The 18,256-nt window shown below is 40.9% G+C and overlaps 2 protein-coding genes across 2 annotated transcripts; one reads left to right on the top strand and one right to left on the bottom strand.

The window, feature by feature from the left end:
• Positions 1–1,329: 1,329 nt before the first annotated feature.
• Positions 1,330–7,015, bottom strand: apba2a (amyloid beta (A4) precursor protein-binding, family A, member 2a; the record flags this gene model as incomplete). Its single annotated transcript, XM_083917410.1, has 11 exons — positions 1,330–1,421; positions 2,550–2,690; positions 2,863–2,982; positions 3,281–3,493; positions 3,577–3,756; positions 3,931–4,116; positions 4,214–4,300; positions 4,919–5,064; positions 5,155–5,194; positions 5,477–5,581; positions 5,801–7,015. The coding sequence occupies 11 exons, from the start codon at positions 7,013–7,015 to the stop codon at positions 1,350–1,352; spliced, it is 2,505 nt and encodes an 834-aa protein (XP_083773536.1). The 3' UTR covers positions 1,330–1,349.
• A 3,556-nt stretch (positions 7,016–10,571) lies between these two features.
• fan1 (FANCD2 and FANCI associated nuclease 1) lies at positions 10,572–17,836 on the top strand (the record flags this gene model as incomplete). Its single annotated transcript, XM_083916440.1, has 13 exons — positions 10,572–11,748; positions 11,833–11,973; positions 13,032–13,233; positions 13,324–13,557; positions 13,642–13,773; positions 13,866–13,974; positions 14,086–14,205; positions 14,893–15,057; positions 15,147–15,300; positions 15,385–15,488; positions 15,576–15,770; positions 16,976–17,104; positions 17,252–17,836. 13 exons carry the CDS (start codon positions 10,572–10,574, stop codon positions 17,387–17,389), a joined length of 3,000 nt encoding a protein of 999 aa, XP_083772566.1. The 3' UTR covers positions 17,390–17,836.
• Positions 17,837–18,256: the final 420 nt, after the last annotated feature.

Below are 18,256 nucleotides of genomic sequence, written 5' to 3'. Positions count from 1 at the left end.
TTATTTCTGTTTTAGGAACATATATGAATCCGTCCTGGTTGCCCTCAGGGAGCTTTTCCAGCCAATACTTGAAGATATTTTTGCTGAATGTGTTACAGACAGAGTGTCTCATTCACACATTTGTCATTATGTGAGACAGTTAAGTGTTATGTGTTACAAATGATTTAACTGTACATAGTTGTATTTGTAATGTATATTGTCATGTTGCAGTAGTTGTTAGCACTATGTATTAAGTTGTATGGGATCCATACACTGATCAACAAGGATTGTAGATCTGTTATTGTCCAACTCAATTTTTCATTAGAAATGAAAGCCGAGACAAAACAATTGCTAGTGTGATATTGATTTCTTGTTGATAGCCTCTTCAGGATTTCTTGCAATGCATGCACATTGCCATGACAACAATATGTGGTTTAATTTGCGCATAGTTCCTGAGCAGCGTCATCGGTTGAAGCAGCCTTCTTTCACAGCTTCTGGAATTGAAATAAATGTGAAAACACGAGAGGAAGAATGAATACCAAACTGTTTGGATACGAACGATTCATTAATCCCTAATCCAGGGAAATGTTCTCTCTGTCTTGTGTGTTTGTAAGTACTTTTTTGTAGTAACGCCATAATAAAATAAAAACAACAACAAGCATTCATCCGTGAGATTGTATTCTCAGTGTGTTATAGCATTACATTCATTCAGTAATGTATATTTTGATACATTCTTGTACGCTCGGGTAAAGGTAATGATCACCCATACTGCATGTCTTTGAGAAGTAGTTGTGTCTTTGGCCTTCAGCATCACCATAATACACATAGTTTAGTGCCTTTGTACAGCATATCATTATCCTCTTTTAATACTTACTGTAATGGATTATCATGTCAGAGTGAGAATGAGTCCCTGGTCAGTAATTCTTTATAATAACATGCATATACTGTAGGAGTAATATGGCCTTTCCAACCAAGTCCTTGAGTAATCCAAAGTATTTACAGTAGAAGTACATTTTTAAACTCCATACACATTATAAAAATGACTAAATAAAAAATAAATGTACTAATTTATCTCTTCATAAGAAAATAATCATGACCTTAAAGCTACTTCTCTTCAACACCAGAAACTCACGTACAGTACTACAGACAGAGTATTCACATTGTAAGGCCATTATGACAATGTAATTCAAGATAAAACCTGAAAATGAGAACTGGATGTTCTTTACAGCATTGCAACAAGAGGCCGAGAAAATAAAATGATAGAAAAATAAATTCTCCTTGTCCCACTGAGCCACCTGTCAATCATCTGTCCATCGCCTCCACACAGCACAGACATGCAGAACTACAGTGGGCTGATCCATGCAGGTTTTCTATATATAGATAGGCGTCTCCTGTCCCGTCAGCAGTCTGAACATAACGGCAGGCATCGTCTTCATGTTGATCTGGCAGAGAGGCAGAGACGAGAGGAGCAGGGACAATTACACTGTCAACTTAAGAGCCCGTTTCTAGAGACACAGTCCTAATCACATCCCTTGAATCCAGGCTTAATTTACTCCATTCTGTTCAGAAGGGACCTTTCATCCATTACTGACAAATAATAAGATTCTGTGGCTTTAATGGAGACAAAACACTGGGAGAAAAAAAACAAAACAAAATCACAGCATTTTAACAGCTGTTGAAATGTGTAAGTAATTGAGCAGACCAAGAATGGTTGGTATAGAAAAATCACCAGGCCATAGTTAAGCAGGTGCTTGTAGGTGGATTTTGTGACCTTTGCACAGAGCCAGGCTAGTTGTTTCCCCCTGTTTCCAGTCTTTATGGTGAGCTAACCAGCTGCTTGTGGTAGTTTTATATTTACTGTACAGACACGAGAATGGTATTGACCTTTTCATCTAACTCTCAGCAAGAAAGGGAATAAGCGTATTTTCCAAAACTTGAAACTATTCTACTGAATCACATTATCCACACTGGGGTAGATAGAGATATGCACAGGTTCTGATGGGTGCTTGAAATCCTTGAAAATGCTTGAATATTGGTGCTTAAAAACACTTGAGATTGTATCTGCGTTTCTTTCACAGCAAACAGCTATAGAAGAGAAATTTAATTTTAATATCTTTGCTATTAGTATAACAAAACACCATTTTAGTCAAACGTGTTCATAGAAATATGTAGTTCACCACAGCTGTATCATGCTTGAAAAGCTTGAAAATGGACGTTGAAAGTGCTTGAAAAGTGTTTGAATATGACCTTGGAAAAGGTGTATGAGCGCTGTATGCACTTTAATTTGTAGCTTTGAGCTCAGTAATTGGTTTATTAAAGTTAACAGTGTATTGACTGACTCATTATCAACATTTGCATAAAGATTTAACAATGCCCTTTTTACCAAGGACTGACTGTATTTCTTGATTGAACGCATGCATTAGTAATGTATGTTACCAAACGTCTGTGCCTTGATATTCTCAAACTGATCTAATCTGTGCGCAGATCTTTAAAAGGCCTGCATGGTGCAGTAATGTGTGCGGTGCAGTAATCAGTGAAAATTGCCATCTTGTGGCATGATGTCTTCTTACCTCACCCACTGAGACAGACAGGGTTTGAACAATCTTCTCGTGTGCCATGGCAACAACGCTCTGACCATTTATCTCAATGATTCTGTGTCCAACACGAACACCGCCTCGCTCAGCTATGCCACCTCGCATCAGACTGCAGATCTGAGGAGGTGGAAAAACACACTTGGTCTGTAACTGCATAGACGCCTATATAGCACAACCCTCACCTTTTCAAAAACAGCTGTGCTCTTCAGAAGCTGCCTTTCATTTTCACTCAGCCTCATCTTTAACATCATGTGTGTGTCATGCTTTGTAGGGACAAGCGCTTACTTACAATGCCATTCTGCACACTGAAACCAAGCTGGAATTTTAAATCAGGTCTCTTGATAAGGACAGTGGTGACAGGAGGACAGCTCACAATACTCAGTTTCACCTTCACTTGGTTCTTCAGACCCTGGAAGAAAAAAGTACAATAAAAACAGATTAATGTCACATCTATTTTTAAGGACACGTCAAAGCCTGATATAATATATTCCTCCATTTGTATCCAAACAAATATTTAAAATATGGGAGCTGCAGTTTCCTTTGATTCAATCTGAAAGGCCTTCAAAATAGTTAGTAGTGCACTAAATCCATATATAAAGATAGTCTGCAACAAATGTACTATTGACTCCTGTTTGAGTAGGGTGTACGTACAACTAGGATATTGTTTAGTGATATTTCTGAGCAGTAAGGTGGCTGATGCTCCATACCTTGATGATGCCCTGACAGGTGGCAAGAGGCAGCCCCACTAGACTGGTGTCATTGATGGACATAATCTGGTCCCCAACACTGAGTTTTCCAGAGCGAGCTGCAGGGCCGCTGTTCAGCATACTAGCCAGGATGACAGTTGGCAGAATGGACCCCCAACCGGACTCCACAATCACCACACCGAGACTCTCCCCTTTCTGCTTCTCCACATACAGCTGGAACAAAGAAAAAGCATTTCTTCATCAATCCATCTGTTAACATCAACAATCCACCTACAGCCAAATAAAAAATGTCACACCTCTTTACAGTTGTCTGAGTTTGAGAAATGGACGAGGTCGTCGTGGTACATTTCCTGGGAGTTGATGATGTCACTATATTGTTTCTGGCTCAAGTCGGTCGGGTTGATGCCGTTGGCTCGCAGGAATTCTCTGTAGGCCACGCTAAAAGCCTGACCAATGGACTGTGCAATGAGCTGTGCCTGTGGGATGGGAAGAGTTTGGGTAAAACTACCCCGCAGAAGGGCTCTCCCCGTTGACAACACGAGTTAGAAAGATCACAATGTTTTAGTGACCACCGAACAAATATCTTAAACATAACTTAAGTATAAAACCAAAACTAAAATCGAATGTGCAGTTACGCAGCAAAAACTTACATCTTCTGACTCAAACACATAGCAGATCATCCTGTACTGACTCTTCCCTTCGCTGGCAGAGTCTGGAGACTCTGAGAAATCCTCTGATGAGGCCTGAGACATGCGCCTCCGTGCCATCAGAACCACAATACTGCCAATGTCTGCGATATAGGAGATGGTCCGCAAAGCACTGTCCATCATTGTCTCCTAGGTGGAGCCAAAATAATGTCAATAACTACTCATTACGCCTGAAATAGATTTAACACAGAAGGGAAGCTGAATGAGCACACAAAGAGTTACTAACCTGTGTGTCAGCATTCAGCACTTTGACAGCTTTAGTGGAGATAAACAGGTCCACTTCTGTCATCATTTGAGAGTCTTCGTCTTGGCTCTTTGAAATAAATAGCAATAATAATCAGACATAATATTTCTGTACTTTTATCTCACAATGCAAACTTTCGGCTTATTACCAAAACACTAACACAGGCAGATGAGCAAAAAAGGCATGCAACAGCTCCACCGTGTGGCAAAGAAATGACTGCATGACTCTGTATACAGTATATATACAGTATATATATATATACATGTATATATATATATATATATATGCTGTATATACATATTGTACTACTTAATACCTAAAATGTCATTAAAATCTAAAGTAAGAGGCACTTTGGGAGCAAAGGCCCCTGTCCGCGCTGAACAAGTACGTTGTTGTTATACAAGGGACTTCCATTTTGTTTCTTTAACCTGCCAACAGTCTCTCTGGTATTTTGAAGGCTAAAGCTAAAAAGCCAACTTGTCTAATAACAAAAATCCCAGATTCAGATTAACATAAACCTAATCAATTTCTTCCTTACACAAAGCCAGTCTGTTTGGAAATCTGTCCCTGCATTTTTGAGACACAGCAACAGGAAGAAAGCATGCAGCAACCTCTTTGGCAGATCTGAATATGTATAAACTAAATCGATGGATGTTAACGACCGTCTCCCTGAAAAAGGTAGTTTACCTTGATACGACTGACAGCTTCATGGGCCTGGGACATGCGGACAGACTTGGATGGATTTTTATCAGACAACACCTGAGTGCAGCCAAGGTAGTTAGCAGCAAAGATGATCCCATCAATAAGGTCCTCTGGCTCACAGGGACCTGGGACTATGCAGCAAAACAAAAGGCTCCCATTGTGAATCACTGTAATGTGCTTCAAAGTCTTATGAATATGTATGAACATTATGGAATAATTACCATCCTCAAAGCTGGGGAAAGAAGCAGCTTCCTGGGTGTTCTTTAAAATAAGTTAAAAAGGTCAATAAGTTATAGTTCAATGGTACAACATTTATACAGCAATAATGCCCAAGAAGAAATTTCAATTATCATAGCAGTATCATAGTTATTTCTTCGAGAAATGTGGCTCCTGTGCAGCCGTTTCAAAAGCATTCTCCACACTTTAGTGAGAATAACGACAAAATGTAATTACAAAGATGTAAAGAGCAATTATTTCTCAAAAACTACAAGGTCATAAATTAAAAGTAGTCGGAGCTCATATTTGACAAATCATCTTCTTCACCTTGGGTTTGTTGCTCTCCTCTGCAGGTATGAGCTCTGGACACTGAGGCCTCCTCTGCTGCTTCGGCACTTCCTCAGGTATCACAGCTGTGCTTTGCTTTTCACCCTGTTGTATACAAACATCAGCTTTAATTTCAGCAAGCACTGTTGAAAAGTTTCTTACTGTCCTGTGTAGATGGTAACCCCATGCGGAAAAGGCGAAAAAAGACTATTGCAAAGCATGTAATTCAAATTCACCCTGGGACACAAGGTAGATTGTGCAGACCCAAACCAAAGCCACAGGGAAGGAGATCTGACAAAGACCTGCCCTATTTGCATCGGTTACCTGCTGGGGTTTTTCTGGCCGTCTCTGCTTCTCCTCAAGAGGCTCCTTCTGTTGTTCCAGTGTGTGATGAGGAGCCAGGGATGGTTTGATAACCCTGGGTTCGCTCTCCCGGCTGTTAGCAGAGGAGGGACTGGGTCTGGGAACAGGAGGAATCTCTCTACGAGGCGGTGCCTTCTGCGCGTCAGTAGGTGGCTGGGCCTGGGAATGACGAGGCGGTGGAGGAGGATGTTGCTTATTGGAGCCAGGCCTAGCTTTGGTCCGCTCAGCAGCTTTTTTGCAGTCCTTTGACAAAGTTTTTGGACGCTGCTCACTGCTGTTGGTTGTGCATCCTTTGATCCCAGAAACACTATGCTCCATGTCCTCTGCTGCTACCCTTCGCCCTCGTCCTTTACTCTGCCTCTCCTTCGAACCAATGTGAGACGACTCACTTTTCTTACTGGCTCCTGGGATATTATGGTTTCGTGCGACTCCAGTGCCATCTTCTCTTTCCCTTTCATCACCTCGCTTTCTAATTCTTTCATTCTCGTTGTCCTGATAAAGACCAGTCTTCCTTTGAACACTGTCCTCTGTCTCCTCTAAATCCTCTATAAATTTGGCCCCATCCAGCACCACTTCTATCTCATCTCCGTCACTAAAGAAGAACCTGTTCTCCTGGCCCTTGTCCACATCCTTCTCTGCTTCATTACCAGCGATCTGAGCGCAATGCGACCTAAAGCGAGGGCCCATCTTGTGAGGCTTAGTGTCTGATTGTGATCCCTCACATATTTCTGTGCCATGGCGAGGCCTGGGAGTGAACTGGTCCACGGCACCACTGTTCTCATTAATATTATCACCTACAGCATGCTTTATATAGCCACCATCCTCAGGAGAGTACTGTTTGTAGTACCGTGTGTCCACAACGCCCTCTCTGTTTAAATGCAGCACCTCATCATAGTCCTGCTCCACATCAGAGCCCACGTTGTCATACTCAGAGCAGGTGTCCTCCATGTCCTCGGGACTAGGGTCACAACTCATGTAATAGTGGCTCGCAGGAACAGGAGAAGTCAGCTGCTCACTGTCATCATCGTTCAAGGTACACAGTGGTTCGTCGGATGCCTCCTTCACCAAACCTCGCTGCTCTTCTCCACTCTGTTTAGTGAGTCCTGGACCGGGGTACGGTGGAGGGCTGGGAGCCAATATTTTGGTAATGGTTTCTGGCTTTTTTCCATGAGCCATAACTGGCCCTGTGAGCCCTCTACCCGCAACCCTGTGAACAGTAATAGATAAGCAAAGTTAGATTTTTGAGCTGCAATATGCTCTCTGTACATTTTCACATACAGCCAGAGAATAACTGAGCAAATACTAAGATTTATAAGATTATTGAAACAAATCAAGTCCAATCTCTTCACCAACATGCAACAATGAACTGTCAGGTTATGTCTCTCTTTTCCATAAATCCATGAATGACTTAGCCATTAGGATTTTGTTTCAGCTACAGAACAACCTAAATAACATATGATTAAAGATTTGTTTCAACAACTACACAAAAGAATGCATGATATTATAATACAATAATATCTCTGTTGCACACTTTAAACAAACACAGTACTTCAAGGATAAACAGTGACCACTTACTAAAGTCATAATAATGTATATCTATTACTTCTACACCATATTCCAACATCCACACGCCCCTCTCTGTACATTTGTCTTTGACTGCTGCTGTTATTTGCTTTCAGTCATCTTGCTTTGTTGCATCTGATCTAATTTTGTCTTGATGTCCTGCAGAACAGGAGACATGCAGCAAAACAGTTTTAAGTGAGTCAGGCCAGCATTATGTGATGTTTTTCTCTCATGTCAAATCATGTTTTCTTTTTCTACTAAGAGTATACCCTCATCTACACACACACACACACACACACACACACACACACACACACACACACACACACACACACACACACACACACACACACACACACACACACACACACACACACACACACACACACACACACACACACACACACACAGACAGACAGACATCCCTGGAGCATTTATATAGCAATAGTGTGGGAGCGAGATTTATGATCCATGACAAATGTCCTCTGAGGAAAAATGTTTGTGGAATAGTACATCATTTTGTGACATCTGAGCGGCACCTCTGAGTGGTTGTTTGCTTCGGACCAAGGTACAACACAACATCCTATCTATTGGCAGATGAACAGGTGATGCCAAAGTTCAATAAGAATGAAAACACAGCTGGTGGAAAACAAATTATTTGCACTCTTCTCCGTCTCTTTTACGATGTTTTAGTTGTTTAAGGAGTCAAACAACCAAAAAAAGAAAAGATTATAATCACAACACTGTTATACTGAATCAAATAGATGAACTGATTTGTTTATTCACAGACGATTAACATGCAGCAGTTTTGATAACAATTTTTCATTCATTCATTCATCTGCAACCGTTGATCTGGGATCGGGTCACGGGGCAACAGCTCTACCATTTTTCAGAAATTCCAAAATTTGCGGGTTGAAGCCCCACAAGTTCTTAGTTTTCTATGATTTATACCTAAATATAACTAATATATGTAATCAATCCACTCATTGCATATGTCTTATGGTTATAACTCAACTCATTCTGTTTCATGTTTTATTTACTGTTAAGTTGTTTTAAAAATATTAGTTTTGATTTATATATATATTTTTTTTACTTGTTTAATTTTACTAGTTCACTGTATCTTATTTTTCTCTACTTGATAGTTGTTTCTGCAGCTGGAATAAAAATAATTTCACTGCATGTATTGTGTTGAGTATGTGACAAATATACATTGATTTGATTTTAGTCATTTGAACATCTTTGAGTTGAGAAGCTATGATTAAAGTCCTTATCCTTGGCACTGGAGAATGTAATGGGCAACTTTAACTATTGTTTGACATTCAACAGACCAAAGAACATAACTGGCAGATTTACTGATAAATTAAATAGCAGTTATTTGCAGCCCTTCAGCATGTAGCTATGACACCAACAAAATGATATAAAGATAGATCATCAACTCAAAAATAACAAACTACTGACGACCAAACAGTGATTTAGACTATTTCCTAAATTGAACCTCATTGGTCCCATTTATTTTTCATCTCTATTATGATTTTAAACAAAAGAGAGGGCTTGAAATATGAATGCTGTTCTCTGCCTGGTAATAAAGGCGTTGGTGATTAGTCCTGAATGTATAAGAGCTATTGAACACAGTGGTCTGATACCCGGCCCGCCCAGTCTAAACGTGTCAACACCCCCATCTCAGCGTGAATCATACGATCTGAGGCTGAACATGGAGATAAAAAAACAGGACGATTTCGCTGTTTGGGCTCAAAGCTTGTGGATATGATTTTGATTCATCACACTAAACACACTACATCCCAGCCGTTCGCCGTGTTGATCAGATGATAATGCGACTGAGATTATGGTATTATGAGTACAAAAACCTAATCCCCCCCAGATCACCACCAATACAAACAAGCGGATCAAATCATGACCTGTCCATGGTGCTGAAGCGCTAATTAAAAACAATACGCTTCATTATGGTTTGGAACTGAGCTCCAGTGGGCTATTTAAGCATCTCGCCCTGCCCTTGACGTAATTGTGTTAGGTATTTTATAAATCCATTACGCTGAACTTTTGCCGCAGCTGCAGGAGTGGTTGTTGTGGTCGCCCCTGTTTCCCCACAAGTGGACGCCGCATCCACATCTGCTTAAATATCGATGAAGAAGATAATCTGATATATGGTTTTTTTTTCTGCGCATACAGCACGCAGTGATGGAGCTGACTCCATGCACACACACACACACACACGCACACACAAGGACACATACACACTCTCTGCTGGTTTCACCATCTGGATGCAAATATTATCCTACTGCTGCAAATTCACGTCGACCTTGCTTTGAAGCATCGGGACTGCACCATGCTGACATCCAGTTTATGGGCTCATCATGTTGTACCAGTCCAGAGGAGCACATCCAGCATTGTCTTCAGCTCTGTTATCGCAAGCCGAATATAGGCCTATGTATCACAATTACATTTCCCCCGCCATCCTTACACAGAGAGTCCTGGGTGCCACTTACCAACATCAGTCCTGTCGGCGGCCCTCCTTGTAAAAAAGGAAGATCCCGTGTGCTGATCAGATCAGATTGCTCTCCGGAATGGTGATTTTTTGAATAAAAGCCGCACAGCAGCCCAGGAACCTGTGTAGAAAATACACCCCCTATCATGTGCTCTGCTGCTCTGTCTCCCCCCATCAAATAACACAATGAGAGGCATAATGAGCACATATAGTCAAACACACGGCTAAATAAATACCGGACTCATCTCAGTTTAGTTTTAAACACTTAAATAATAGTAGGCTCAGTTATTATATTTTTAACATGTGACGTAAAAAAGGTGCAATTCGTATATATTTTGCATGATATTTGCATTGACTTTCATTTCTAAAATTATAAACAAATAAATATTATCCATCTAGAATAATTATGTTTGATTTATTTTTGTCTCTTCGTTTAAGTGGTTGAGAAAATATCGATGATATCGGGATCGATTAGTACACCTGAAAGCGGGATCTGTGGTCTGTTGGTTAAGTCTGGGACGCGGGATTGTTTTCTTCCTGCAGCTCTTTGATCTCTACCGGTATGTTAGCTTATGTTCTGAGTTAAACGTCTTTATATTAGAGTTTATGGCGTTTTTCTAATTCACGTGTGAGCCACCGAAAGCTACACGCGTGTGACCATTCAAAATGAAGCGTTTGTCATTGTCCAGGAGTAAGAAGAAAGGTAATGCCCGTGCTGGGGTTTCTCCTGCCAACACAACTCCCATCACCTCGTTCTTCAGCAGCCAGGCTCCTCCACCCAAGCTGGCCTGCTGCCCCCTGTGTGGCCAGCTGGTACCGAGACTCAAGATCAATGAGCACATTGATTTGCAATGTCAGAAGTTTGAGAGAGGAGATAGCAGTGCCTCGTCAGCAAGTAATAGTGTTGTTGTGCCAACAAGCATCCAGCAGCTGTCACCCGGAAGGAACCCCCCAAAGTCCCCAGAGCTGGATTTAAATAAGGAAGAAGAGGCCAAAGAGACCAGGACCAGTCCATATTTTAAAAAGAATAACTCTCAGCAGGCACCACGGCAAGTTAAAAACAAAAATGTGGTCAGGACGATTGACCTGGGAAGTCTCTCCAGCAAGTTATCTAGGAAATATCACAAAGTACCCGAGAGGACACAAATGGATGATAAAAATGCACATATATATTCTGAAAAGGAGATGCATTCTTCTGAGACACTTGGCAGCTCACAGAAAGAAAATCTTCAGAGTTCAGAAGATGAAAAAGATTGTGTGGAAGTCATTGATCTCACAGAAACTTGTGCAGCAGACTCGCCACCAGTAGTGGAAGATCTATCGTGTCCAGGCAAAGGATGTCATCTTGAACACAAAGCATCTAAATCGGAGATTGTGCAAAAACTGGTTGCTCCACAGGTGCACTCTTCTACTTCTAAGCTATCAAAGAGAAAGAAGGGAACAACTTCCACTGGCAGGGTGTCTGATTTCAGAAAGAAAGCAAAATATGAGGGGAGCAGCAGGGAGTCAGAGGAGGTGTTGTCTAGTGAAAGCGTAGCAGAGACGACTGATACGGACCAGATTAAAACTGAGGTACCTTCTACCAGTAGGTGTGACCCCTCTCTCAGCTCAGAGGAAACAAAAGAGGAAAGTGCTGCAGCGATCGTCTGTGATTCACTTGTAAAGTCAGGTGCTGAGATCGTCACTAGTAACCAGGCTGTCGAGAGCTCTCATCCCCCACAGCTTCCCTACTACCTGCGTAACTTCCGAACCGTCCTGCAGGCCGTCCTTGAGAATGAGGACGACAGGTCATTGTTCAACCAGGATGATATGTCTCTCGTACATGCATTTGAGAAACTCTCAGGTATGCTGATGTATCACTCAGATGTTGTCATTTAATATAAGTAAGGCCTCAATACTCACATTCATTTATTTTTTCCTTTTAAAGTCATGGGGCAGAAGCTGTATGTGAGACTCTTTCAGAGGAAACTGAAGTGGCTCCAAGTAAATAAGCTGGATTATGAAGAGATATGCACAGATCTGGGACCTGTCACCCAGGAGCTGGTTCAAAGTGGTTTTCTACAGACAGGTAAATACTCCCTTAATAATTGACATTTTCCAGCATCTGTAGGAGAGTTGACTTAAACCTCCTGAATTATTGACATATGCATTATTATGTTATTAATGAGGATTCAATTTCTGCGATATCTACCAGACATACAGAGGAATCAAAAATATGTTTCTCTCGGACCCATGGTGCACTAAGTACAAATAATGATATATACAATAAATAAATTCTAAATAGTGCAAAAAATGATATACAATGTTGTGTTGGTTACATCTTTACAATTTGCAGTAAGAAACACAATCAAATGTTTGGTCTAACATCAGGCTCCACTTCCTAACACTTTCTAATCCCTCCTTATGTGTAACTGCTGTTCCTCAAATGTGGTTTAGATCTTAGGGAGAGTAAAGTAAGATGCATGTTGGGATAGTTCTCGTGCCCTCATGCTATTCTGCCTAAAATCTTCCAGTGCTTAGACAATGAATGGATTGATGAAATTGGTATCTAGCAATACTGTGTTCAGGAGGGCCCCCAAACGCTGAAACAGACCTCTTTAAATCTCTACTAAAAACTTAATTTCAACTTTATACTGTACTAATCTTTTTTGCGGTATTAATGTTTTTTGTCTTTTTGTAAAGCACTGTGGCTAAAAAGAGCTGTATACATAATAACTGACATTATTAGTAGGACCGGACTGTACGTTCCTTACCGCTGAACCATTTTGGATGGTGAAACATAACAGACGTACACATCTGCGTTGCATTTACGTTTTAAGCCAGACTACTTCTTGAGTTTTGGTGAGGATGGGTTAGGGTAAATCATGGATCATTACAAATACATTATGTTTTAAAAGTAGACACACTGAGAAAAAATCATGTATAGAAATATAAAAAAATTGGTGCATCAATAATTGTGTTATATTTGTATCGTAGCCCTCTGAATGGAATTGAATCATGAGGTCCATAGAGATTCCCACCCCTAATAAAGCACATATGTTATCCTGCTGCAACACCACACAAACATGAACATTTTCGTTTTTTCTCTTGTTAATGCCCCTTCTCTGCTCTTTTTGTGTGTCAAAGAGAGCGACCTTCAGGACTTGGGGGAGGCTCTTGATCTCCTGCCTGCTCCTGAACTCAAAGCTCTGGCTAAGACTTTCCATCTGGGCAACTCTGGCACTCAGAAACAGCAACTAGTAGACGGACTTCTCCGTCTGAGCAGGCAAAAGTCCCTCTTCTCTCTGACCCCTGCTCAAAACAACATTGGGGCTGTCATTCTCAGAAGGTGAGCTGATCAAATATTGTGCTTGTTCACAGTACTGGTATTATTTGCAGTAATGATCTCACCCCTGCCCTGTTCTCTCTTACCTCATAGGGCGAAGCAGCTTGCAAGTTCCTGTGTGCGTCTGTGTCGTGGTCCTCGGACTGTCTTTTCCCGTTTCCTGCTCCTCTTCTCTCTGACAGACACCATGGAGGAGGAGGAAGTCGCGGCTGGTGGGCAGAGCCAGCTCTTCACCATCCTGCTAGTCAATTCTGGACGACTGGCCTTCCCCGACTACACAGTGCAGCGTACGGCCAAGGTGTTCCAGGACAGAGAGGATCTTATCAGGTGAGTGTTGAGCTAAAAGAGTTAACTGTATTTTGTCTATGCAGGATAGATAATAATTACTCACGATTCCATCCATCACACCAGATATGAAGCATCCATGCGAGCTCTGCAAGAGGTAGTCTCAGCTATGCAGGGAGGTCACTGGGAAGAAGCCATGGAGCTTTACACTGCTGCCAAAAGTGCCTGGCAGGAGCTGAGGAAAAACCATGACCTAAGGTGACATAAATCTATGTGGTTGCTTTTGTCTAAAACAGAGATATAGAGTCTCTGAATATTGTTTATGTTAACATTATCATTTTGTTGGATAGTCACCAAGAGGAGCTGCCAGTGTTTCTGCGCAGCTTCACTACAGGATGGGCTTACACCCGGATCTTATCCAGAGGAGTAGAGATCTTGCAGAGGCTACGTCGCTATGAGGTTTTTGACCTTATCCGCTCACACTCTGACACACGTTCAAGTTCTTGTGAAGTTAAAAAAAGTAGTGTGAACAGTAGATAAAGATCTTATGGGTCTGTTTTTGTGTTGCAGGAGGCAGTAGAGGAGCTGCAGTCTTTACTGTTGCAGTCTGTTTACTGTCCTGACAGCCGAGGACGATGGTGGGACAGACTGGCACTAAATCTTCAACAGCACCTTAAGAAACATGACCAAGTGAGCACCACTGTTACTAAACTAAACCAAGCTAAACTAAATTATACTAAACTAAACCACTGTCTGTGGTTTCATTCACCTCCGTTAAGACTAGGGCTGTACCGAATGTCATTTTTTTAGCAACGAAGCTTCTAGTGAGGTTTTCGAATGAAGCTTGCAAAGCCTTGTTTCCAATGATCAGTCTGGCTCAGTTCACTTAGTTACACATTAGAACAGATATTTTTGCATTTCCATTGTCAAAAGTTGTAAATGGTACCATTAGAACTGTTCCTTTCCATTTTTCTCTCGTAACTCCTCTGTTGAGGTACCAAGCACACTGATCCGATACTAAAAGGTGGTAGCTAGAAACAGTGCAGTCTGTTGATTGTTGCATAAGTTCCTCGGCATGCATAAAGAGGAAATGCAGCCAGAGCGGGATGGAGCAATGAGGAATAAAAAGGTTTTTCAGCTCGTTTCTCAGTGCATGGCTGTCCACGGCTCTAACCATCTAGTAATAACCCAGCCTAAAAATCAACCTGTAAAGCATTCGAATATTGACTTAGAATTTGAAAGTCAACGTTACGAATGAAACCTCTATCTATTCGGTACAAACTTATTTAAGACATTTTCACCTCTTTGTATGACAATGTGCTCAGTAATACCTGTTATAATTTGTTTGACCGTGGTCTTTTTCCCCATTGCTCCTAGGCTATTTGTGCTATCCGAGATGGGCTTTCAGACCCTCTGGTGCGAACTGGACATAAACTTTCCCTTCATCAGAGAGCTGTTAGGATGAAAGAGTCTGCCAGCTTGAAGAAGTATCGCCTGCAACTAAAAGACCTGCCCACTATCCAAGTCCAAGATGTAACACATGTCAGTATTTGGGTTTCTGGGAAAAAAATCGATATCGTCAGGTGTATGTAAAACAGTATATTTATGAATAAGTGTACTTTTGTCTGCAGGTGACCATCCGGGGACAGCTGTTCCCTCATGAGGGGGGCATGGGGAAATCAAGGTTTCTTTTACCAGCTAATGGAGACAGTGCTGATGCCACTGTTATATGCTCTGTGGAAGAGCTCTCTTTGGCACATTACCGCCAACAAGGCTTTGACCAAGGTAAGCAGTTTTGCTTCACCTATCAAAAATATTTCTATATCCTTTCATCCCCTTAACATTGTTTTACCATTGTTAACGTAATAGGGATCCACGGAGAGGGCTCAACATTCTCAACATTGTTTGCTGTCCTGCTATGGGATATCATTTTTATGGAGGGCATTCCAGATGTTTTCAGAAATCCATACCAGGTAAAATAAACCTGTGTTTATAGTATTTGTAGGCTATCTGTGCATGTACTGAATGCCAGTTTAACTCATCTTCTTTTCTTCTCACAGACATGTCCACTGGATCTTTACACTGATTGTTTCTATAAGAACAGAAAAGAGGCGATCGATTCTCGTGTGCAATTACTCAGGGAGTCATCTGTGGGGACTCTGCATGACATGTTGGAAGATGTCTGGACCTCCCAGGAGGGTAAAGTGTGTTCACTGGTCAACTGGGAGCGTTTCTCATCCCTTCAACAGGCCCAGGTATTTACTGTCAGTCTTGTAAATATACACCCAGCAGCCACTTTACCACTTACATCTCTCTGTCTATCTAATGCAATTCAATACAACAGCTTAGCCATAAGGTCTACCTTTACAATAATAATGTACAGTTTTGATTGGCACTGTATTCATTTTACTATGTATATTATTGAGGTCATAGTTTGCAGTGGTTTTGCACTACACTTCATTATATGGAATTCTTTATATTATTATTTCAATAAAATCACAATAAGGTACTTTATGTAGTCTCACATAGCCAGACCTATCTCCACAATGGAGTATGGTGTGGCTACATTAGCTCATAATTGTGGGATAGATTAAAAAACGCCCTGTTTTTTGTATTTCTTTAAACCAGTCACAATCATCTTCAGCAGCACTAAGCCAACTGTGCCCTTGCAAAATAGATAGTTGAATAAGGGTGAGATGTGCCGCATGTCAGATGCTCAAAGAAAACCTGAAAAAGTCATGGAATTTCAAAATCTCATTTTCCAGGTCTGGAAAAGTTATGGAATTATTAAGATCCGTCAAAGTTTTAGAAAATTCATGGAATTGTGTTGTGTCTCATGAAAGTTGTGTCCACGGAAATCTTCAGTGGGTGGCCCTCCACGTAATATAACATAACGCTGAATTTATTTTCTGTAGCTGTTGACCTAACGTAACAGTAATTTGCATTGATCTGCGATGTTTGGTTTATGTAGGGTTTGCGTTTGCGTTTCTTCATTTTCTCCCCATGTTCCTTCTCTTCCTGTATCTATGTCAGCTAGCTGACATTTGAATAGAATTTGAATCCGATACGTTTGAATAACAGCCGGCAAGTGTACATTTAATATTTAATGGCTCTAGAGAGTATGTGGGCTACATATTTGTGTTGCCACATTGTTTGTTAGACTTGCATCGAGATATTAGTATATAATTAAAATACTGTATATTGACTACACTGATCAGTTCTGTTTCCCCTCATGCTTGAAAGCCGGTGACAGACTTATATAATTGCTTCTAAAGCTAAATATGTATATGTTTTATATTATGTTCATATTATATGTTGTGAATGGTCATGGAAATTTTACTGTGGGACCTGTACATCAAGAAAGCCAGACTATACTTTATATAACTTTTACAGATGTTTATCTACATGTGGTAATGTAGGTACTAACATAACCAATTTACACTCTTTATCTCATTTGCAGTCTCTGGTGTCATGCCTGGGTGGAGCCTTCTTAGGAGGTGTAATAACACGGATGTCGAAAGACTACAGACACTGCCGTGGAGGTTTGCCTGATCTAGTGGTGTGGAACACCTCAAACAATAGCTACAAGGTGAGATCACATCACATCCTGGCTCTTTGAAATAGTAATTTTCCTTTGTGTATGGTTTCAGAAACTGTGTTACCTGATTATTTTAAGTCTAGTTAAATGTAGTATACTGCAGTGTGCAATGTGACGTGGGGTGTCTTGTTGTTGTAGCTTGTGGAGGTGAAGGGGCCCAATGACCGCCTGTCCCAGAAGCAACAGATCTGGCTGGATGAGCTGCACAAACTGGGGGCTGATGTGGAGGTGTGTCACGTGATGGCTACTGGAGCCAGAGGAGCTCGTTTGGAATAAACAGACACAGAAGAACTGACTGATAAGACTTTGCTGCTAATTAATCAGTGTGGTCAAAATGGAAACATCAGCTGCAGAAACTCTGAAAAAAGATATATATCCGGGGGCTTTTTCTGACCCTGGTCGTCTATAACAGATGTTGATGTTTATCTCAAAGACTCTATCTTTCATATTACGATTATAATCACATTTGAGGATAGAGGTCCCATGGCATGGAGTATGCCTTGTGACAAGCAATATTAGCATCAGGGAAACCACTGCCTTCAACAGGAAGATGAACATCACCACCGAGAACTGCGGGGGTCAGAAATAGTTTGTCTACGGCTGATCAGAGGTGATGAATGGCAGGAAATGCATCCAACAACCAACAACAGCAAACTGATGGTGTTTCATTTTCTTTGGCAACACTATATTCTCAAGATCATTAGTTGCCAAGCAAGGAAAAATCAGGTGTAGTTGGTTGTTGTGAATTGTATGAGAGCTCTATGAGTTTGTTATGCAGGTATTATTATTGTGATAGTATGCATAGATATGCTGTTTTTCTACTACTCTTCCAGATAAATTAAATAATAGGGCTGCAAGTAACAATTATTTTCATTCTGAAATAAGTTGCTGTTAAGTTTCTCCATGAATTGATCTGCAAATCTTTTTTTTGTCAAGTTGTCATCACATTGCTTGTTTGCTCCAAATCAACAGTCCCAAAAACCCAGTTACCCACAAGACAAAGAGAGGCAGCAAAGTATTTTAGCATTGTGTTTAAAAATGAATCAAATGATAGATTGTCAATGATGATTATCAAACCAGCTGCCAGTTATTAATAGTTTTAAATAAAATAATATGCACTGTCAGAACTCTCCTGATATATAA

Source organism: Echiichthys vipera (genome assembly GCF_963691815.1).
Source record: "Echiichthys vipera genome assembly, chromosome: 7".
Classification (NCBI taxonomy): domain Eukaryota; kingdom Metazoa; phylum Chordata; class Actinopteri; order Perciformes; family Trachinidae; genus Echiichthys; species Echiichthys vipera.
Note: the sequence above shows the minus strand (reverse complement) of the source record. Positions and strands in the feature narration are given on the sequence as shown.